Source organism: Synchiropus splendidus, chromosome 1, assembly GCF_027744825.2.
Source record: "Synchiropus splendidus isolate RoL2022-P1 chromosome 1, RoL_Sspl_1.0, whole genome shotgun sequence".
NCBI classification, from domain to species: domain Eukaryota; kingdom Metazoa; phylum Chordata; class Actinopteri; order Syngnathiformes; family Callionymidae; genus Synchiropus; species Synchiropus splendidus.
Genome location: NC_071334.1, coordinates 36,573,987 through 36,595,994, shown reverse-complemented (window position 1 = coordinate 36,595,994; position 22,008 = coordinate 36,573,987). Strand labels below are relative to the sequence as shown.

The following is a 22,008-nucleotide window of genomic DNA, read 5'->3' as shown; positions in this document are numbered from 1 at the left end:
CATACATATAAAAGTAAAAAGTGATGTTTTCTGTATGTCTTCAGGTCTGAAGCATAAGAATCTGGGAGTGTTTGAATGGCTGTTGATGGTCTTCATCTTAGCGCTGGTTCTTCTTTTACTCCCCATTTCCATCTGGTTCTGTGTCAAAGTACGACTTGACTAGAAAATAACATTTATTGAGAAAGCTGGTCACGTATGTACCGTGACCCCTCTGGAATGAAATTGTGTCCTAATACGTCACATTTCGCGGTCACAGGTGGTGAGGGAGCATGAGAGAGCTGTGATCTTCAGAATGGGTCATCTGTTGCAGGGAAGACCAAGAGGACCAGGTTGGATTCATTTTTACTCTTCTTAAATACGTCTTGTGGACAGAAACTGTGGGACAATGAGGGGATTAAGGAAGATGGCTTACACATCATTTTGCACTGACTAGTGGATGCTATTTTAAAAGGAATAAAAGACAGAGTCATCATGTAAGGCTCTGTCTCTTAAGCACATAAAGTTGCGGACATGTCTAATGCTGAGGAGGAGATCCTGGGTGAGTATCATCATGAGGTCTGTCATTTTGAAAGTATTTGTGACTTTCCTTGAGGCAAAACAGATTTCACACCCCTATTTTGAAGCAACTTAATTTGCAATATCAAGAATATCCATTAAAGTTTGTGGCAGAACAGGACAAGTGAGCAACTGCTAACCTTTGAGGAACCTTCTCACCTCCTTCCTGAGCAAGGAAATTCATCTGAAACAGTGTTTTTCCTGCCTTACTGAGGAAAACGTATTTAAAAAGGAGCCTTTTATTTTGTCAATTGTTACATGCGCTATGTCCATGACCAATTAATGACTATTCTCAACTACAGTTCCCAGTTGTAGTCCAATGCTAATTGAAGTGGAGAATTCCAAGAAGAGGTCATCTTGTTGCATGCCGACACCCATCTTAAAAAAAATGTTTTGTGTCTGCCTGCAGGTCTTATTTTCCACCTCCCACTCATAGATGTGTGTCACAAGGTTGATATCCGACTGAAGATCCTAAAGATTCCTTCCCACATGGTACAGCAACATTTGTTTTTACCTCCTAGTTTCTGGATGTGTAACCAAACAGAACGTTCTCCTACCTCAGGCAGTGACAAAAGACATGGTGTCTGTTGAGTTGACAGCCGCGTGTTACTACAAGATAGAAAACGTGGCATTGTGCAGCTCCTCACTGGCCGGCCTGACCTTAGTTCTACAAAACCTGGTCCAGACCCTCTCCAGAGACATTGTCGCACAACACACTGTCACTTACATACTACAGCACAGAAAGAGCATCGGTCAACAAATGCAAGCGGCTGTGGACTCTGTCGCCTGTCGATGGGGCATTAGGGTTGACAGAGCAGACATGTAAGTTGAAATTTCCTTCTTGTTTAGTAGTGAGAAGCACCACAATCAAACAATCCTAAGAGTAAATGTACTGTAAATGTAAATTAGATGTTTCTAATGCACCCAACATTGACATGAAAATAAATTAGCTTGCTTAGTACTTTGAAATTATTTATTCATTTTAAGGGAAGATTGCATTTTTTTATGAAGAGGCCATTGTACATTTAAGATTTTACAATATTTTAGCTGAGAAAACGTAAATCAAAGAAAGCATTCTAGATGGCCATGAACTGAGCATTCTCCCAGCTGATCTTTCAGCAGTCACAGTGGAGATTTGTAGAGCATGCTGGTGATTCTGCTGACCAGCCCTGGTTGTGCCTGTGTTTGATTTCCTGTCAGAGAGGAGCTCACTTTTCCTCCAGAGTTACAGCAGATTCTGACGGCCGAGGCTGAGCTGAAGAGACATCAGCAGGACAGCGTAAGTAAGCAAAACAAGCAACCTGGAAATGATTTCTGTAGGGTTACAATGAGTACAGCTAATTATTGATTCTTGAATTAGACATCAATATAAGAAGGAGGCATTTTAAAAACTGTGTGCTGCAGATGGGTCCTCTCAAATCATTCGTTTCTACGCTTTAAACTAACTCTTCCTAGGTCAAGATGACAGACAGAGACAGAGTGGTGTGCGAGATGTTCCGATCTTCCTTTCGTCACCTCCACCCTGCTCTAGTGTTCCCATTCCCTTCAGATGTCTTTGGGGCAACTCACGACGACTCATGCCTTCCTCCACCTCCACCGCCACCCTCCTTCGTGGAGCAAGAAGAAAGGCCAGTGAAGGAGCTGGAAACTGATTCATCCATGATGTGATCATTTATTAGATTTACTTAAATAGAAAGCATGAAATTGCCAATGAAATATAAAAATGTTGGTGCTCAAGTAACTATTTATTTTCACCCTTTCAATCACTATGAACTTAATGTTTGTATTAGTACACCACAATGCACACGCAATTGTGTTTCACAGCAAGCTTTCACATTAAAGAAGTAAATGGATGCAGTAGTAGTAGTAGCTGTTGCATGTATAATGTGTAGTTGACTTATCTTCATTGTTTCATTCTCACAAAGCCTTCTGCCCCATACATATCATCGTCTCATTGACTTCTTCATGTTGCTTGCTGGCTTTGATTCAGTTGCGGGTTTTTTTGGAGTGGCTGCTTTCACTGAAGATGGAGGACACAATGCTGGCGGTGTTGAAGGAGACAATGGCGGTGTTGGGGTTATCTTTTTTTCTGGAAGACAAACAGGACAAGCAGTAACCAAACCAAATAATTTTCTTTGACTCAGTCGAACTCAAAACATCAGGCTGTCAGGTGTTTATGGGCTGTTCATGTCCTGAAATGTTAAGAAAACTGGTTACCTTCATTCCCTGTAGGACCCACATAAGCGACGTCTTCTAGTTGATTCTCCAATTGTTGAATCTTCTCCAGCGCTGCTTGAAGAGACTCTTCGGCCTTCAGTGCTCGCTGCTCCGCAATCTGTAGCTGCTGCTCTGACATACTAACAAATAGAAAAACTGATGAATTAGAATTCTGAATGTTGAAATTGATGACACAGGTAGCAGTTAGGTATCAGAAGGGCAGTCCTTATGCATGGTTTTAAATTGGGTTTACTGGAAACAGCTCGATGAATTTACACTTATATTTGGAGTGAGCAATGCATGTGATTGAATGAAATCACCATCTCCCACCAAGAAAGAAAAACATTTTGATTTGTACTTTCATTTACTATGTGCAGAGACACTGTGAAAAGATCCTCTCATCTTTTCTCCTAATAGTGTTCGTACTGTCACATCACCAAAAGACGAGAGTACAAGTCTGCTGTCGGGATTTTAGGCTGCACAATTTTTATGCATCCATTCACAGATGATACAGGTCATACCAAGTTAAATTGAATGACAAGATGCTGATAACAAACACAGGAATCTCTGTTGATGTGACTTGAAAACACCTAGAATCTAAACGTCCAAGTTTTATGAGGGCCATTAAAAGAATTCAGCTGCAATGACAGTGGGGCAAACTGCTCATTTTCATCCAATCAGAGAGTTTGACATTATTGCCCAGCTTGTATTTCATCAGTATACAGAGTCGGATGAACAAGAAAACCTGACAAATGTTGTTCTGTTTGTCATCATACACACATGAAGGTTGATTTTGTTCAGTGAATCAACAATATATTGTGTTTCAGGATTCTCAACTATTATGGACCATACCGACTTCCTATTCCTTATATCATTTCATTTTATCAAAACTCAACCCCCTTCAGAAATAGCTCTGATATCAACTTTATGCATGTTTCCAGTGTTTGTATACACATATGAAAATGTGGTTACTGATATCGTAAATAAAAACACATTATCTCATTTAAACTGAAGAAGTCAGGAAAATTCCAGAGATCTCAGCACTCTACAATCTGGTTGACTTACAGTGACGGACTTGTCTTGCTCCGGGTTCACCAAAAGTCACGATTTAAGGCACTTGTTGTCACATTACATAAAAGCATTTGCTCAAAGTAATGGCATAAAGGCAAACAGCTGATTAAGCATGTTTCGTTAACAATTTAACAGAAACTTACAGCAATTCCTGCTGCAAAAAGTCCACAGTGGTCAGGTCACTAAATGCTTTATGAGATTCTTCGGTCACAGGGTCCATCATCAGCTCCCCAGTCTGATACAGACATTCAACAGTTTGAGACATGAGGAGAGACATTCAATGGAAAAAGTGTTTTAGGTCAGTTTTCTATTCCTTCAGATAATTTCTGGCATGTTTTCCTTCAGTGTTTATATCTATCTATCTATATCTATATATATATCTATATATATATCTATATCTCTCTCTCTCTATATATATATATGTATATATATGTATATATGTGTATATATATATATATATATATATATATATATATATATATATATATATATATATATATATATACACACACACACAGTATAAAAGGTTGAGATCAATTCGACAAATTAAATGGTTCCATGAATACATCAAAATCATTGAAGTAAACAGCTTTGCAATATTTTTGTCTCGTGAAGAAAATGTTCTCCGTCGTTTTACTTTCTCTTCCGTTACAAATCTGCTGACTACATCTTCATTGCTGCTTGTCACAGAGATGACAGAACAACCACAGGTAGACAGCGCCTCCTGCAGGACAAACTCATACACTATCGTTCAGCGCCCACGTTTAACGATTGCGTCTTCAATGATCGAGTATCTACCGCCGTTAATTATTGTCACAATGTATAATCCATCAAGGCGACTATTGGACAGGTGAATTTGCTTTTTTCATTGTATTTTTTAACAAATGCAATATCTAATCGAGTCTAACTAGTGACCAAATTATGGGGAAGGATTTTAAATTTGGTGGCCCACAATTAAATGACTTACTTCTTGAGCTGTTTGGTCAGGTTTGACCACAGGATCTGCGGTGTGGGGGACTGTCTTCACCTGGCAAGTGCAACCAAACCTTATTGAGCAACACATCTGGTATCAAGATGAATGAGTCTTTAAAATAAAGAGCCATGTCAAAACTTGTCGGGCACGGTAAATGTGTCACTAATAAACACACAGAAGTATGCATGCATGTGCATGTGAACACATGTGCACAGACACACACACATATATTTGTATTGCTGCCCCTGTGGGCACATTGCTATAATGCTCTCCCCAGCCTTTCACCCTTGACCTAACCATCCAAAACACATGGCTAACCTTAACCATGACTCTGAGCCAAATTGAATCACCTTGTTAATTTTGAAGTCTTCATCCCCAAATTGAGTTCCCACAAAGACATAAGGTCCCCACGAGGTCAAGCATTGGTTCCCACGAGGCAGTATAAAAAAGTCCACACACACTAACACAATCTTTGTGGGGAAATTTCATTAACTTTCATTCTTTTCCCAGCCTCTCACCCTCCAACCAACCAAAACAAATGTCCAAACAACAAACAGTTAACCTGCTAAGTGACTTGAAATATTAAGCCTGTTTTAAAGAGCTGGGTTGCAGCGAATTTGATCCTCACCGGAGGTTCTGTGCCACCTGCAGGCTTCTCACAGCTGATGGCTGACATATTCCCAAGCTCAGAGAGCAACCTCTTTGAGGTGTCCACCCAGTGTCCACCCTCATTCTAGAAAAAGAACATGCACTTCTTCACATCCACAACATTTGAAATCTGTTTTATGTCTATCAAACAGATTAGGTCCAAATTCTGAGTGGCAGATACCTCTAGATTTTTACACCCATCCATGATGTTGCCTTCATCATCATGATGTAGACTGTAATGCAGGCTTTCCTCCAAAATGATCTTGCAGCACCTGAAAGAAGCATGAGTGTCATAACAATGGAAGATGGCATGTGTATTAATTAATTTCCATACCTGGTAATGCTTTTTGAAATGCCGGTCAGTGTCTCAATCAAAATCTTGCTATCATCTTCCAGTGTCTGCGTAGAAACATGTGGGTCATATTCATGCTCCTGTTCTTCGATATGACTCCCAGTGTGATCTGGCACCATGAGCAGCAATAAGCCCAACATCCACTGGATCTGTGCCTTATTTATGGAACTGATCTGGTCATAGGGAAAGCATTCATACCAAAAGATGTAGATCAAAAAAACAAAACAAGATTTACTTTAAAACAAACATGAGCATGCAGAACCAAAAAGCAAAAAAAAAAAAAGACTGCGGAAAATAATAGCCATCAGAGATCACTTGATTGGGGCAAAACCGAGACAGTCAGGGCAACAAGAGATGACTCATTCTCCTTTTGGAAGAGTTGAATAGAAGAAAAGGAACACTGGCTGACACATATGGATACTAATATAAAATAAATGCTACTACCAGTTCATATTGTAAACCAGTTCAGAAACTTCCACTGCACCACTGTCAACTAATAAGTGTACGATTTGTACTAGCACTTGCTACCAGCATAGGGACACCCTGGACAGGCTGCCGCAAGGACTCATTCAAAGATTCAGTCATGCGAATGTCTGCATGCTCGTTGACAATTTGGAGGCATCAATTAACCTCTGTACATTTTAGGTCTGTGAGAGGAAAATACAGTGTCCATGAAAAAAGTCATGCAAGCATGGGGCTAACACACAAACTCCAATCAGAAACAACTGCGGAGACACCTGGAGCTGCACCAGTTGCAGGCCCTGGCTTCAACAGTGCTCATTTGTGAACTCACCTGGGCCATTAGTTTGTGGCTCTCACACTGAGTAAAGCGTGTTAGATTGGTTTTGAACTTTTGCAGCCTCTGCAAAACATGCTCTGATTCGGTACTGTTGTAAACACACACAAACAGAAGCAATACTTTGGACTAAATCTCCGGATTAAAATTAAAAGGAGAGCAATGGTAGAGGAGAAAAAACAACTTACTATATTTTTATCATGTCTTGGTCCAGTTGATATCCTGCCTGCACATCAGAAAACTCCTGCAGGAGTTCCTCAGCTAAAGTCTGACAGCTCCGCAGGTCTAGCTCCAACTTCAACAAGTTTGCCTCAGACATGATTTTTAAGGGTTCACTTGGTGCATCAAGCATGGTTTGCATTGGCTTCAGCAGCCCAATCAATGACAAGATGTTCAGGTAGATACCTAAAAATGTATATCTGTAATTAAAAACATTACAACAGTCTCTATAGTGACACATGATTCCATCAGATATTACCACTCTCTCCAGTAAAATGTAGGTCCAGATGTTTCTGGTGCTCAGAAATAAAACTGTCCAGATCTCTGAGTTCAGACTGGACAGTAGGAAGCTCATCATCTGGGTGCATGTGTGTTCTGTAAAGTAGCAGACTTCGTTCCAGCCATTGTTCTCGTTGCTCAACAAGCTGAATGACAGTCTGCTGACAAAACAGCAGCTGCTCGCCCTGGTAGTGCTCACTTTGTACAGTCAACATCTGGAGGAGAAAAGAGAGTTACAAGTCAAGTAAAGTGCCTGCTGCGTATTAAGCACCACATTTATACCGGGGTACTGTATGCACATGTTTGAGGAAAAAGACTGTATTTGATTGTCAGGTTAAGTTTAGTGCATTATACCCAATGGAACAAGGCATTTCATTGGCCCATAAGAAATCTTTTCTAGGCCTTTAAACAAATTAGTCAGCTGTATAAATTCACATTAACAGACTGTTGACACCTGCCAAGTCTGTGAAGTATGGTGAGTAGTACTTTGGACCTGTCCAATATTCAAAATAATTCCAGTTCAAGTCTGGTTTCGCAACTTGGAGAGGCATCATGGAAACTAATCTATACATTTTCATTGAGTAAGGTCAGAGGACTGGGATGACCACACTCGTGCATTGTATTTGTGTGCCAGCATCACGTCCTTTTTGCACAGTGCCTTTGACTTTAACAAAGTTTCCAGTGTTTTTGTAATTAAAGGCCCAACAAGCATACTCTGTGCTGAAACCTGCCAGCTATTAATCTTAACACTTTATTTTATCACAATACAATGCTTCTCTTGGAATATTGATTTGGAAATGTCTTAATCTCTGTGGAAAGAAAAATGTGTCGCTGCGTAGAGCAAAATACCATGAAACCTTCGCAATGACATTGTTAACTGTCACAGTAGATCAAGAAATACCTTACCTTGATCCACTGCTTCAGATCAACAAGAATGTCAGCTACTGCACTCTTCTCACATTTTGAGATGACGCACCTTAAAATCATTAACACATACTGTATTAGCATCAGCAACAGGACTAATATTTACTGATATTATATTTATAGAATACAATTAGTAACAGAGAGGTAGCTGCTCTATAATTTCACTTCATGGCTCTCACTCAGCTAAATACTAGTCATACCGCTCGGTTGTGCAACAGAATGTGATCCACTTAGCAATGCCTTTCTGTATAGCGGCCATCTTTTCATGTGCTTCTTTATCTATGTTTTTCAGATGAGCGATGAAAGCTGTGAATTTTTCTTCCCATTGATCTGTTAGCGCCATGATCACATCGAGGGTGTCAGCATCCTGCATCAGAAAAGCACTTCACAGTTCAAGTCAAACTGATTTAATATTGTTAGATCATTTATTACCTTAGTTGTTATGTACAATCCGCAATGCTCAGCAGTTTTAAACCAGCACCGCTCGCTGAGATGGAGTTCACTGACCTGCTGCAGCTTCTTTGCACTGATAACCTGCAACTCAAAGACATTCACATCAAAGATCCCTGTGCAACTGTCAGTTGTCAACTTCCAGGAAAGACAATTTTTCAAAAACCTTAAGAGCAAGACAGAATGCGGTCCGGCTCCAGCAGTCTCTTTCCTTTGTCATTTTAAGCAGGGCAGCCTGAAGACGACTTCTCTGCAACTCGTAGATCTCATGGCAACCTTGAGCCACACTGAACACCATGAGAGCTCATTTAGATGACTTACAACACAAGGTCTAAGTGTCATCATAAAGTAACCTCAATAAAGTAAAAAAAAAATCACACCACCATGACATGAATTGAAAAAACAATACGCGAGTCTCTTAAAAAACACATGAACCCCATAACACCATTTCTGTGTCTGTCAATGACAGTAGTACTGACATTGAGTTGATGTTGGTGTGAGCACGCGCTTCAGTGAGCTGCTGTCGTGTGACTTCGGCCTGCTGGGACACGACGGCATCATGTTCTCTGACCCTGGACAGTTCCCTGCGGTCAAATAACCCAAAATCAAAAAAGCTCTATCAGAGTTATTGGTAGAAAAATGAAGAAATGTAGTTGCAAGTTATCATATTCACAAATGGGACTTGGTGATGGTTGTTTGACCTTTTGGACCTCAGACATTGCCCGAGTTATGCCAACAACCATGAGTAGAACCCCCCATTGTCTTGGTCCACACATTGATGCTGCACTCTGATCTTCTCTTTTTCCTAGTAAAATGATCTCTAAAGGTTTCACTAGAAACTCTTTATGAATGTCAGCACTTTAAACTTGGCTGTTGTAATTACGCTACTTGTAATATAGATCCCTTAAAGGTGATACTGAGGTGTGTTAGTCATACCTGCTAAGGTGCTGGATGTTTGACTGGATGCGGCACATTTCCTCAGCGAGCCGGCGACCAAATACCTGCTGTGCCACAGCTTGGGTATGAAGAGCCTTGAGACGTTGTGGGATACGCTGAAGCAACGATTGGTATCGCTGTCTAATAACAGGAGTGTTAAAGGTTTCCATTCACCATTCCTATTGGAGGATCTAATCCAATCTTTAATCGGAAGCTTCTAACCTGAGTTTAGCAAGAAGCCTTCCTCTCTCGACACACTCCACACTGACCTGCCTGATTACTTCGTGAAAGACAATGTTATAAATTTTCTGCTCACTGTGCACCATCTTCAACAAACTCTCCATCTGTAAACACATATCAAGGTTGTCAACAATAACATGAATTCTGGACAGCCTAGATCGAAATACTGTCTTGGACTTAATTTGCCACAATTTGTCAGTTATATATTTCATTTTGGACATAAAATATCTGCAGTGGGCACAAAACCATCAGTCTACTCATGTGTAATATTCTCTCCACTTGATTGTGTCTTATTCCATCAACAGAATAATTGACTACCTGGGAGAAGTCAGTCAGCTCCTCAGTCTGATCACCCACTCCAGCTTTCTCAAGCATGTCATCCATAATCCTCATCAGGTGGATTGCTTCCAGTCTTCCACTGGGTTGCCTGCAGCAAGCAGAAAATGCACAACCACTTGTATCTTTACTTACTGGAAACATTGAACATCACATCATTAACTAACAACCAGACTTTGGCCACACAAAAACAAACGCCATTTAATTTAACTCACAATGACGGAAACACTCTCAGCTTCTGGTCATCCTCCTGCAACTGCACTGTAAATGCACTGGGACAGGGACATTTAAGTGGAATTTTCTAAGTACTACAATGTTATTTTTGCGTTTATAGCTTCACCATCGTTCACCAAATGCATACTCACTCTTCATAAAGCTTCAGGGTGCCAATCCCTTTGTTTTGCAGTATGTGATACTCTTCTGGTACAAGACTCTCTAAACCATTTAAGTTCTGAAGAACAAAAGTGCAAAAACATCAATGTGTTAGGACCTTGCAATCATACGGGCATCATTACTGTTTTTTGGTTACCTGTACGGTACTGGCACCACATCTTTCACTCAAAGGTGGTAACGATGTGTTTTTGTGGGTTACAGAATCACAAAGGAATGAAACATCTCTACATGGACAAAAACAAAGTCTGGCTATGTTTTTTGTTTTTTTGATGATATTGGCATCTAAAACGAATATACGCCAACCTTCCAGCTCCAGTCAGAGACGTTGGCTGCTCTAGAAAGTGCTTGTATTTCTCACGTCCACTGGGATGATGCCAGAATGCATCTGACCGTCTGACCACGGATGCCTAAAGAATTCACAATACTCATATGAATATTGATGAGAATGACATTGGTCATATGAAAGTGGATTCATTAGAACCTTGCAGTGCCACAGATGCCCAGATTGACCCATTGCATTCTTCGAGGCAGCAGAGGAAAGACTGGCCAGCAGTTTATCTGGGATGGCAGTGTTGTTCAGAGATTGATGGCTTTTGGCTGTGAGTTCTGCAAGCAAACATATCTTATAAACACACACCATACAGGAATGCTGAAAGGTCGCAATGAATTATTCCACAAATGTCAACTATATGTTATTAGAGGCCATCTAATATCATCTAAAAATACAGATAATTACAGTTGATGAATTAATTACAGGAAACGGAGGAAAATTATTTTGATGTGGTGTTTGTTTGAGGAACCCAGTTGTTGGCCTTTGAAATAATGAAAATGATATGAGAGAGCGGACGTCGCGGTAAGTTTTTCAGCATCACAGCTAGCCTGGTTGTCTGTCCCTCACCTTTTGTATGTGGCATCGAAGACACTGTTGATGAATTTGCCGCCGCCGCTGAACTGAAGTGAAACTTACACGAACGTCCTCACAATCGCACAGTGGATTGACACCTGAGTCACGTCGCTATGGTAGCGAAGGGCAGGTAGAGTAGTCTTCTTCTTCTTCTTTTTCGGCACACTAAGCATTAATTGTTTAGCACAATGCTGCCCCCCACCGGCACCACTCTGCCGGTAATGTTAATAGGACTTAATTAAAGTCTCAAAAAGTTTCAGACATTCATCATTGGTAGGTACTAGAAACGAAAACCAAGTTGAAGCAAAAATGATTCTCCTTTCCTTCAGCTAAATCAAACATCCGTGATTTGTTGTTATCATGATGACCTCAGCCATTTCCACAAGGACCATGTGGTCAGACTTGCTTATCAGGGAGGTGCATGAGACTCGCCCCCTCCCCGCCCGTGTTGCAGCCGCTTCTTCTCCCTTGTTTCAGGCTCTGGATGGTACTCCAGCGGAGGAGAGAAGTGTGTGAGTGGCTCTGGTGATGACGACAGATCAGGCGCAGGTTGCAAGGCAGCATATGCAGAGACGTCTTCTTCAGGATGATTCCCTTTTGTCATTATGGATTTCATTTGTTTTTACAGTTTTAAATTACTTCCCTGCACTTTTCTTTTCCTGTCAACAATAGCGATTGATGGTAAGTCTTGCCTCTGACTGCTGTAACAATGTTCATGTAAAGAAGGTTTTGCTCAAGTTGTCATGGTGATGTTGAGTGTGTACTACTGTGGTTGATTTGCCGTGAATGTCCAGCAGAGCCTGAATAGAATATCAATGGTGTCATTACCATGCTGATGGCTTCAAGTTCTCTGTAGATATCCATGGCTAACATGGTAAATGGCAGTTCTGCCATCCATGTTCGGGGTGCATGGCTTTGTAGATGGTGGATCGGAGGCTCCATGACAAACAATATGTGGAGTTATCACATCTGAAACAACAGCAACAGACGTGGATGAGACCAAAGGAGGAGCTGTCAGGTGCACTGCATGTTCTGTTTGATTGTCAGAGATAGGAGTAAACAAAGACCCGTGAGGAAATTTGCATTTGAAAAAAAAGCATTTCAGTGTTGAGAAGGGGCTGGCTGAATCAATGGAACTGTCTCACTGACAGTCAAACAAAGAAAAAGCTAAATGTACAAAATGCAATGCTCCATAAGAGGCATTGCTACAAATATTACAAAAGCTTTAGTTGTGACCTGATCTTTAGAATTTATAATGCTGAAAAAAATGTCAAAAACCTATTTGGTGTAATATAAAAAGACGCATAATCAAAATACTGATCTGAAAAGAAGAATACAATGGCGCAGAAACATGATGGGCTGGAGATTTCAAATGAGAGCGTGCAGTGAAGTGTGAAGTGCATGGAATTAGTGGAAAAGGATAATACGAAAATAATTAAACAATAATAACTCCTGACAAATCCTGACAAAATACAGAGAGCAATAGTAAGTTCAAGTAACAATCAGAAACCAAATTTCTACCTACTTAGCTAGTCCATAAAAGTCCCCAAAAAGTGTATAGAAATCGTTTAATCGTTTATATTATCAGATTATGTCTTAACTTTACTGGTATAGTGGCAAAAATTACAAAACCGTAGACACTTTTCTCTGCTAGAAATAGTGTTGGGCAGACACAGAACGAGGCAGTCTCTCATTCCGTCTCTCATCTCCTGTGGTCTTTTCTCCATCGATTATCAGCGCCTCAGTGCAGAGGAAAGAGAGAGCGTACAGTAGCGAAGGGCTCAGGGGCCGAGGCTCCATCTCTAAGCAGTGGTGAGAAGTGGCATGTTGGGATGCTGACAGAGAAAGCTGTTGAAATGTGTTTTTCATATTATTAAGGCTACTACATAGACGTTTATTATTATTAATTGTACGTTTCCACCACACACCTGATTAACAAATGAGTCTTTGAATGGTTGGGATTTAAACAGAGGAGTAGACGCCGACAGGTCATTATGCTCTTCATGATGATTATTAGTCCCTGTTAGATCTGAGTCTAGACGATGTAATCTTCCCTGCAGATGTCTGCGCAACTGATTGTTCTCCTCCAGCAAGCACAAGATATTGATGCTTGAGTTGATGACTGAAGCCGTTTTCCATGTCTACTCTGATGCAGCACTTGAAGGTGACACTGTGATGACAAATCTGTTTTATAAACGTGGTTCGATGTCATTAAGACTTTTAAAATGTGAAGAGTTGATCACAGAGGAGTCTCTTCGGATTGTCTCCCCCGTCTATTGGATTAAACACATCAGATCCTTTTGTTACGGCTGGATGACTGGGCTTTTGTTTCGGCAGATTGGCCTTATTTCTGAGTCTTAAATAGCAGTGGGGGGCAATTTCCCACTGTATTGTGCAGTTAGGGTTGTCCATTACCATTGTCTTAAGCTGAGCTCCTAAATCATTGAGGTTTGTATTGTGATAAATATCTGGATGTTTCTGTCCCAGGTGTCTCTCCAGAGAATGCTGTGGACCTGTGCTCCCCAAATCCCTGCCAGAACCGAGCACTGTGTCGCCTGCGCGGTGGTGGATACTCCTGCTTCTGTGTGCCGGGGTTCCAGGGGTCACACTGTCAAATTGATGTCAACGAATGTGTTTCGCAGCCCTGCAGGAATGGAGGTAGCTGTGTGGACAAAGTTGGACAGTTCTCCTGTCTCTGTCCAGCTGGATTCACAGGTGAGAGAAAGCTCTAACTCTAGAAAATGTATTACGGATACCTCAACTTCCAAAAGAATCTCAGAGATAATGACTTTTTTCTTATCGATAGTATAGGAGTCAAGACCATGTGAGGGGTGTGAGACCAAGACCCAGACAGATCATTCTGAAGAAAGAACAAACTACTACTTTGTCTCATTGATAGCGTTTCGGTTTTTAAGAAAATAATGACTATTATTCCTGTTGAAGGAGAAATCATGTGTGTGACAGACTTCTGTATCTGTATTCTCTCTCTCTCTATCCATTGTGGTCTTTGTCTTAGTCGTGGTCTCACTATGCTCTGGTCTTGACACAGTCCTAACATGGGCTTGACTACAACACTATTAATCAAAAGCAAACCCCAGAGGAGCGGGGTGAATCAGACAATCAGAAACTGCAAGAAAAAGACAAAACCTCCTGTGTCTTTGTCACCCTCTTTCCAGCGTAGAAATCTAACTCACCATGGCATTTTTCAACAGTCATATGAACACATCTGCACGTAGACAAAAGATAAAAGCCGCTACTTTGACTGCTGTGTCTTTGTTGGTATTTTTAGGGGCCACGTGTCAGGTCCAGATTGAAGAGTGCCACTCAGCACCATGTCTCAATGAAGGTAGTTGCCATGACCACAGCGAGGGTTTCACTTGCACCTGCCGGCCAGGTTTCCAGGGACAACAGTGTGAAATCAATACCGATGAGTGCCAGGAGCGGCCGTGCCAGAACGGGGGTCTGTGTGTGGACGGAGTGAACGGGTAAGCTCAGACACCAGAGGCTCGTGGTCAATTACAAAGACCATGAAACTGCAGGGATGATCTGAACTGTGAATTATTGTTCTTCTTGCTACATTTTTCAAACAGTAGTATAGCCAAATACACTGCAGTAATACGATAATACAAATACTGTCATACAAATATCAATTGTGAAATGCCTGAATAAAACAATATTCTCAACACCAGCAGTAAACAGTAAATGTACTGAACAAAATAAAAAAAAACAACAGTCCCAATAGCAGCAATGATTGTTACAATAGAGAAGTGATCATTAGTGCGCCAGTTTTTCAAGTTTGGGTATGACTCTAAATTGTACTTCGTCCAGCAAGTGCCCAGAGCTGGAGAAGCAAGAAGCATGTTGTAGCTCCAAACGTCAAAGAAGTACTTGAATAGAAGTGCTTTAAGTTCAGTAACTCCTGGGTGAATCCTCCACAGGTATAGATGCGACTGTTCCAACACTGGCTTCACTGGTCTACTCTGTGAGAGACCTCAGCCACCATGCCACTCAGGGCCATGCTTCAACAACGCCTCCTGTGAGGATGTTCAAGGTAACTACAACACCTGATGCTGAGTAGCTCTTAGAAGTAAAAATGCGGAATAATTGTGCCATAACGCATGAATAGATTTAAGGAAAGAGATAATTGTATATCAAACTAGAAAAGCAATTGGAGAGTGCAAGTCCACTCCCAACACAAGGTCCCAATGACAAAGTAGCCTTCCAGAAACATTCTGGATCCAAATGCCAATCTGACACAAATGCTGAAAATGCTCTCATCCCCCAATGTTAAAGAACCCATTAAAAAGGCCTGGATCCAGGTGGTGAGCCAAGTTACACACAAAAATTTTGTTCCTTGTCCCATTTCACATATATCAAAAATATAGCAATAGCAGCACAGATCGGTCAACACCCAACATACACAAGACAAGACCTTCTGATTAAACACATTTTTTTTAACAAAGTCTATTCTCTTCATGTCATGTTAAATCCATCTGATTGTGCTGCTAACCACGTTGCTGATCACAGTCGACTTTCAGTCCAGTCATATTTTTGCTAGTTGGTGTCGTCTACCTGAGAGCATCAGACGGTTCCATGTACAATGAGGGAACAGAGACGGTCTGTTGTAATATCCAGTCAGATTGCTGACACGACAGCCTATTTACCACCATCAGCTTGACCATTTTATTTCTCAGTCACTTCTTAGCTCTACGAGTTATCGCCACCTCAGATATTAACTGATGATGGACCTTCGCAACGGCTGTAACAGAATGTAGCGTTTCACAGCCAAAACTAAACATGAAAGAGTGTTGTCAATGTTCCCTCTAATTTTTCATGTGTCTGAGCAAACACACAATCTCTATGAGCAGGCACCTGGATCACTGTGAGCAACCTGTTGTTGTCAGCTGTGGTGACTGCTGTAATAGTTTATAATAGTATTTAAAAAAAAATACATAAAAAATATTTACAATTTGCACACATTGAGGAATGGAACATGTGTGAAATGTAAAAATAAAAAGGTAGAAATAAAAGACTTTCAATTCTCTTTGAATTGTCTAGATTCTTTGCATATTTGTTCAACAGAATCATAATGGAATATATTAACTATATATATATATATATCAAGAATCTTCCAATACAATAAGTAAACTAGTCATTGAAGTCACATGACACCATTAACGGCGCTGGATATCAAAGAACTTCAAGCATGAATTTTGTCCACTTGAGGCCACCAAATTCTATGACTACTGTTCATGAAACAGTGAGCCTGTGTGGATCGGGTAAAATGAACAAGGAACAGGTTTTTTTCACTGACTCACCTGAGTAGCGTGTATCGTAGACTGAAACCTGCGCCGTAACGATTCTCTCTCCTCTGTGTAACTCCGCCGCCCCAATTGGCGACTTTAAGAGAAATCAGCCCTTAAACATCCGACAACTCCAATAGTTCATTTCATAGCGGCTCTTCCAGTTGCGACAGATGGTCTTAAGCACCGCTGGAAACTACCAGTTAAGGAAAAACACAGTCAAACTGCGCAGTATATTGGTCTGTCATTGTGAGTCCCGGACCGCTGCGCTCCTCCACAAAACCAGTGTCCTGCAACTCCCGGCATTGTTCTTTTTGAACAATGATCAGACCCTTTACTGCCCAGCATTTGTTTGTGCGGGGTCGAGCTTTACATGTAGTTTCCTGCATCTAGCGCAGAGTCGCCTGAGGCGAGAAGTGCAGCTATCCAGCCAGGATCAAGTCCGCGACCAAAACCTGACTCGCTTGTGTTCACATCTCAGATTTTTGAGCCGAGCGCACTGTCTCGAGACAAAGTTCGCAGTGTGAAACGGCTGATGTGAAGGTCCTGGTCTATTATCACTCCTATTGTGTTTACTGGCGTGTGGTCAAGTTAAACAGAAGAATATAATAAACTGGCGATGAGGTGCCAAGTACAGTGTTGAAAGAGTCACAGGAGGCAGGAGTGAGTCAAAACAGGACTCACGTGACCAAAATAAAAGTAGAATCATGACAGCCGTATGGTGAAAATATGATGAAAACAACAAACAATGGATTTCATACACTGAGAGGTTTGAGTCCTGATATTAATGGTTTCTGAGTGTCATTGGAGGAAAAACGTCAACTTATTGAGAAGTCTGATACAACCAAGTAAACCAGGGGAAATCATCAGGGGAATCATATGAAGAAATTGTGGCAATATTAAAGAGCTATTCCCCTACCACTGATAATTGCAGAAAGAAGCGGAGTCTGTTTCATAGTTTGTTGCCGGTTATCGGAACATTGTGAATTTGGAGATTCACTCAATGACACCATTCGGGATCGACTAGTGTGTGGGCTGTGCTGTGTGGCCGTCCAAAAGAGGTTATTGACAGAAGCTAACTTGAGATTGGAAATAAGCAATTAAAATCAGCATGGCAACAAAACGGTTTGCATGCTGGTGGACACTGGTACTCGTGTCTCCATGGTATCTAAAAAAGTGTACAAAGCAAAACAGAAGCACTTTTCTCTCCGGGAGACGAAGCTCAAGTTGAGGACATATACCGGTAAGCCTGATCCAGTGTTAGGAGTTGTGAAAGTAGTGTACAACAAACAAAAAGAAACTCTTCCTCTATACATCACTGCAGGGAACCGTCCAGCTTTACTCGGTTGCAGATGGCTACAGAAGATTAAGTTGAATTGGCAAAAAGTATTCATGATGGGTGATGGAGGAGCAAGTTCTCTACACGAAGTTTTGAGAATGCATCCTAAAGTATCTTATGGTGAACTTCATAGCATGAAAGACATCAAGGTCAAGATAACAGTTAAGCCAGGAAGTACACCAAAGTGTCTCAAGGCAAGTCCCATACTCTACGCCATCAAACCAAAAGTGGAAGCTGAATTCGAGAGGTTGTTGAAGTGTGGAATACTGAAACAAGTCAGTCCCAGTGAATGGCCCATGCCAATAGTTCCCGTGATGAAAAAGGATGGAACCTTAAGAATCTGTGGGGACTTTAAAGTTACGGTAAACCCAATATGGACAACCGTAAAATACCCATTACCTCTCATTGAAGACAGTTTCTCAAATCTGGCTGGAGGTCAGAAATTCTTGAAACTAGATCTGTCTCAAGCGTACCTTCAAATGCACATAGAATCACAAGAGCTGTTAACTACTGTGACACACAAAGATTTTGAGTCGTCCTGCAGGTGTGCAGTGTTACTCATCACAGGAAAAGATGATCATTCTCATCGGTAGAATCTGGAGGCAACCCTGAAGAGACTTGAGGGGTATGAGTTAAAAGTGAGGGAGGGCAAATGTGAGTTCTTCAGACCTTCTGTCGCGTATCTAGGCCATACGATTGACAGCACCGGTCTCCAAAAGTCGCCGTCGAAGATGAAGGCTATTGTGGGTGCTCCAGCCCCGACAACCGTGAGTCAGCTGAGATCTTTCCTTGGGTTGGGTTAACTTACTATGGTACATTTGTTCCAAACCTGGCAAGTTGAAGCCACTCACTTGATCTTCTGAGACCGCAATGAACAAAATAAGTTGTCCACCTTCAACAAAGGGCTCAAATAGAAAGATGAAGCAAAGCAAAGTTCTGAATATTCACAACTGGTGACAAAGGGCTTGCCCGAAGCTACACTGGTGGAGTGCTCAGACAAGATATACTGTGTCATATACTGTGGAAACCAGCGACCATGTTATCTGGAGAAGACGCATTGATCAACTTCTCCATTCAACTTGTTTGACAGACGAACCATCTCTAGTGACACCAACTGGTCTAGAGCAGAAAGTCTGCTAGGGGCCCCATCCACCAGAAGCTGTTTTAGAGAAATCTGCTGTGATGGACAGTGTTCCAGCCACACCTACATTGGCTGAGGTGCCTACTCCTGGTGTGACTTCCAGTCCGCGACTTTGTCAGTGTTCATCAAAAGACACCTCGATGGAGTTATCTACAGGTCGTGTTCATCTAAAAAGGAACAGACACCCCCTGAATCGACTAAACCTGTGAGCATAGTGACTGTCCCTTTACGTTGGGGAAGAATAATCCCCTGGGTTTAGTCCGGATTGAGGTGGTCTCCGTAGTTTGTGGAATATGCCTGATTAGAATGCATTCTGTTTAAATTGTGATCACAGTTCAAGTAGACTCAAGAATTACTCGTTGTGTAAGTGTTCAGGCGGAGGAATATGTTGTGTGTGCCATGAAAGTTGTTTAACCAGAAAGGCACAGGGAGCACTCATTTAGACGCTTCTGTTTTTTTCACCCAATATCATTGTCCTACGCCTATTTTATCAAAACGTTCCATATTTGAATAGTGAGTGCAATGAGCTCAAATGGACAGCAGATAGCAGTAGCGTCACAATGTCTCTAAACACATGAAACATGTCACGTGATTTATTTTCGTGATTCGATTGTATGCAGTGATCGATCGAGTCTAATTGAAATAAACTTATGGCGGCACTCGACTTAATAATTGAATTGTAAGTTGTAGTTTGTTGTCAATTATTCTAGCAGTAGCTGGCAATAATAATTGGAAGAGAGTGATATAATGAATAACAATAAAACTAATATTAACTGACATAAACAAATACAAATAATTTCTTTTGTTTACTGTTTACATGAAAAACAGAACTACATTAATGACAGTTTCAACATGTCTGTTGTCAATGTTGTTGTTATCAAAGTTAACAAATAACAGATTATAAGTAAAAATAAATCATTAAAAATAAATAAGCCATCACACATTATCAACTGAGCCTGTTGTGAACTGAGGTTGCCGTCTTGCCAGTGGCACTGACTCAGTGAGGTGGTCAAATAGCATTAGCTTAATCCCAGGGATCTAGCTTTGCCGGTCTCCTGACTGGAGCTATTCAGCTTTGAGAAGCTGCACAGAAGAAGTGGAGGAGCAAACCTACTACACACCTAAACTAACATGGTGCACTTAGACATGTTTGGGGCAATGTCGGGGCCACGAGTGACAGCATGATGTGGAGGTACACACCATGGATTTGGGGGATTCTGTTGCTTGGTTCAGGTAATGTTGTAAAACCGTAAGCAAATGTTTTCTTCCTGTGTTAGTTATGTATCTAAGTACGGCACCTCTACATTGTAAATATCTTCTGGCTGGCCTATATTCCCATGTAGTCAGAAATGGCTTCCGTTGACTATAAAAGAGGAAGTAGTACAAGGGTTCTATTGTGTCCATCACAATGGTCTATCATCTCATTAATATTTTGGTTGCTTTTGTTCATCTCTGTGTCCGCCCATTATGTGTTCACTGTGACAGTGGTACACTTGGATAATCCCATTTTGGAATTTTAATGCCTGTTACGTCACAGTACCAGCATGTGCGGGTCAAAGAAAGGAAATTCACTATTTTGGTTATATGCAATTGTTCGTATTGTTGCTGTACCTGCCTCAAATTATGAAGGTCTTGTTTGAGAACTTTTTATCCAATCATAGTCCATCTTCACAATCATTCATTCATGACTACCACATTTATCAGAAGGTTCACATGAAAGGGCAAGTCTGTATCCTGTGATAGACCATAGACCTTTGTCTAAGTCTAAGTTACCGTACATTTAAACAAAAATCCTCCCACTGTCTTGACTGCTTACTTCATTTATGTCACAGGTTCTGTCTGCCAGGAGGTGATAAACCCTTGTGACCCAAGTCCATGCCAGAACGAAGGCCACTGTGAGATCCAGGGGAGTGGATATGTTTGCCACTGTCGTAAACATGGCGTCCTCTTTGGAGGGTCCAACTGCGAGGTGAAACTGGTGGGCTGTGATGGTCATCAGTGCCAGAACAACGGAACCTGCTCTCCATCCTTCCTGGATCATGTCCACTTCTACACCTGCTCCTGTTCACCTGGCTATACAGGCAACCGCTGCCAAACCTCCACCACCTTCTCTTTTGAGCAGAGCGGCCACTTGGTGCTCCACAGTCCCCTTGTGGTGTCATGTAACCTCACTCTAAGCTTCAAGACAGTTCTTCCTAGTGCTCTGTTGTTCCAGCGTATCGGTGGCGGGGCTGAGCTAACCTTGGCACTGAAGGACGGTTGGCTACGTCTCTCGTTAAGGACCAACGCTAGTGATGCTGCGGATCCGATACTGCTTTTGCAGATTTTGCACAACGTGTCGGATGGAGAATGGCATTCTGTGGCAGCCCGGCTCATAAACCAGCAGCTCAGTCTGAACCTCGTAGGTGAGGTGGAGAAGTGTGGCCTTCGCTCTTGCCTTGAAGCAGCCCTGGTCCCTACCTACGTGAAGGTGGATGAGCTTCAGAAAACCTTGATTGGTGGAGAAGTTAAGAAGTCGACAAACTCTACACAGGAGCCTGTACCGTCTTTCATTGGGTGCATGCGGGATGTCGTAGTGGACTCTGAACTAATTGTCCCAGAGGAATGGTTGAATGAAGCCGCCTTCAATGTGTCACCCGGGTGCATCCACAGGGACCGCTGCCTGGACGTGCCTTGCCATAACCAGGGTCAGTGTATCAACCTATGGCAGAGCTACGAATGTGTCTGCTCCCGGCCTTACGAGGGCCACGACTGTGACAAAGGTGAACAAACTTGTACTGGCTATGTAAAGAAAAGAGACATTACTTATACAGTATTAGATGCTGGTAATTGAATTCATAGACCCCTATGAATTGTATTATTGTCATTATTATTATTTTTATTATTTTTTAATCTCATGATCTGCGGCGAAAATTAATGCCTCTTTTACGTT

At 41.6% G+C, this 22,008-nt stretch overlaps 3 protein-coding genes across 10 annotated transcripts in view; 2 read left to right on the top strand and 1 right to left on the bottom strand.

Annotated features, from left to right (window-relative positions):
- The window catches only part of nphs2 (NPHS2 stomatin family member, podocin), a 5,293-nt gene extending 2,890 nt beyond the window's left edge, over window positions 1–2,403 (top strand). The window contains exons 4-9 of the mRNA XM_053867828.1: window positions 45–148; window positions 257–329; window positions 965–1,047; window positions 1,118–1,377; window positions 1,756–1,834; window positions 2,011–2,403. Of these exons, the coding sequence (XP_053723803.1) occupies window positions 45–148; window positions 257–329; window positions 965–1,047; window positions 1,118–1,377; window positions 1,756–1,834; window positions 2,011–2,223 (812 nt within the window). The 3' untranslated portion in view covers window positions 2,224–2,403. The remainder of the gene's footprint in view (window positions 1–44; window positions 149–256; window positions 330–964; window positions 1,048–1,117; window positions 1,378–1,755; window positions 1,835–2,010) is intronic.
- Window positions 1,303–12,183, bottom strand: axdnd1 (axonemal dynein light chain domain containing 1). Of its 7 annotated transcripts, XM_053862826.1 has the most exons (25): window positions 11,288–11,442; window positions 10,871–10,995; window positions 10,693–10,796; window positions 10,526–10,613; window positions 10,362–10,447; window positions 10,212–10,268; window positions 9,979–10,087; window positions 9,643–9,764; window positions 9,421–9,561; window positions 8,964–9,068; window positions 8,651–8,771; window positions 8,467–8,568; window positions 8,235–8,401; window positions 8,017–8,086; window positions 7,091–7,325; window positions 6,801–7,017; window positions 6,610–6,703; window positions 5,799–5,989; window positions 5,646–5,736; window positions 5,445–5,549; window positions 4,811–4,870; window positions 3,987–4,078; window positions 2,773–2,912; window positions 2,496–2,644; window positions 1,303–1,810 (listed from the first exon to the last, which is right to left on the bottom strand). In XM_053862826.1, exons 1-24 carry the CDS (start codon window positions 11,301–11,303, stop codon window positions 2,499–2,501), a joined length of 2,784 nt encoding a protein of 927 aa, XP_053718801.1. In that variant the 5' UTR covers window positions 11,304–11,442; the 3' UTR covers window positions 1,303–1,810; window positions 2,496–2,498. The 7 variants fall into 7 exon arrangements, with proteins under 7 accessions (XP_053718801.1, XP_053718808.1, XP_053718816.1 ...); XM_053862841.1 differs by lacking the exon at window positions 11,288–11,442 and adding an exon at window positions 12,122–12,183 and having other exon boundaries at window positions 1,306–2,644; XM_053862819.1 differs by having other exon boundaries at window positions 1,309–2,644.
- The window catches only part of crb1 (crumbs cell polarity complex component 1), a 26,639-nt gene continuing 16,457 nt past the window's right edge, over window positions 11,827–22,008 (top strand). The window contains exons 1-5 of one of the 2 annotated variants that reach the window (XM_053862798.1): window positions 11,827–11,974; window positions 13,781–14,008; window positions 14,583–14,778; window positions 15,232–15,344; window positions 20,909–21,838. In XM_053862798.1, coding sequence (XP_053718773.1) covers window positions 11,899–11,974; window positions 13,781–14,008; window positions 14,583–14,778; window positions 15,232–15,344; window positions 20,909–21,838 — 1,543 coding nt within the window. In that variant the 5' untranslated portion in view covers window positions 11,827–11,898. Of the gene's footprint in view, window positions 11,975–13,780; window positions 14,009–14,582; window positions 14,779–15,231; window positions 15,345–20,091; window positions 20,310–20,908; window positions 21,839–22,008 lie in introns of those variants that run through there. The other variant, XM_053862807.1, reaches the window with a different exon arrangement.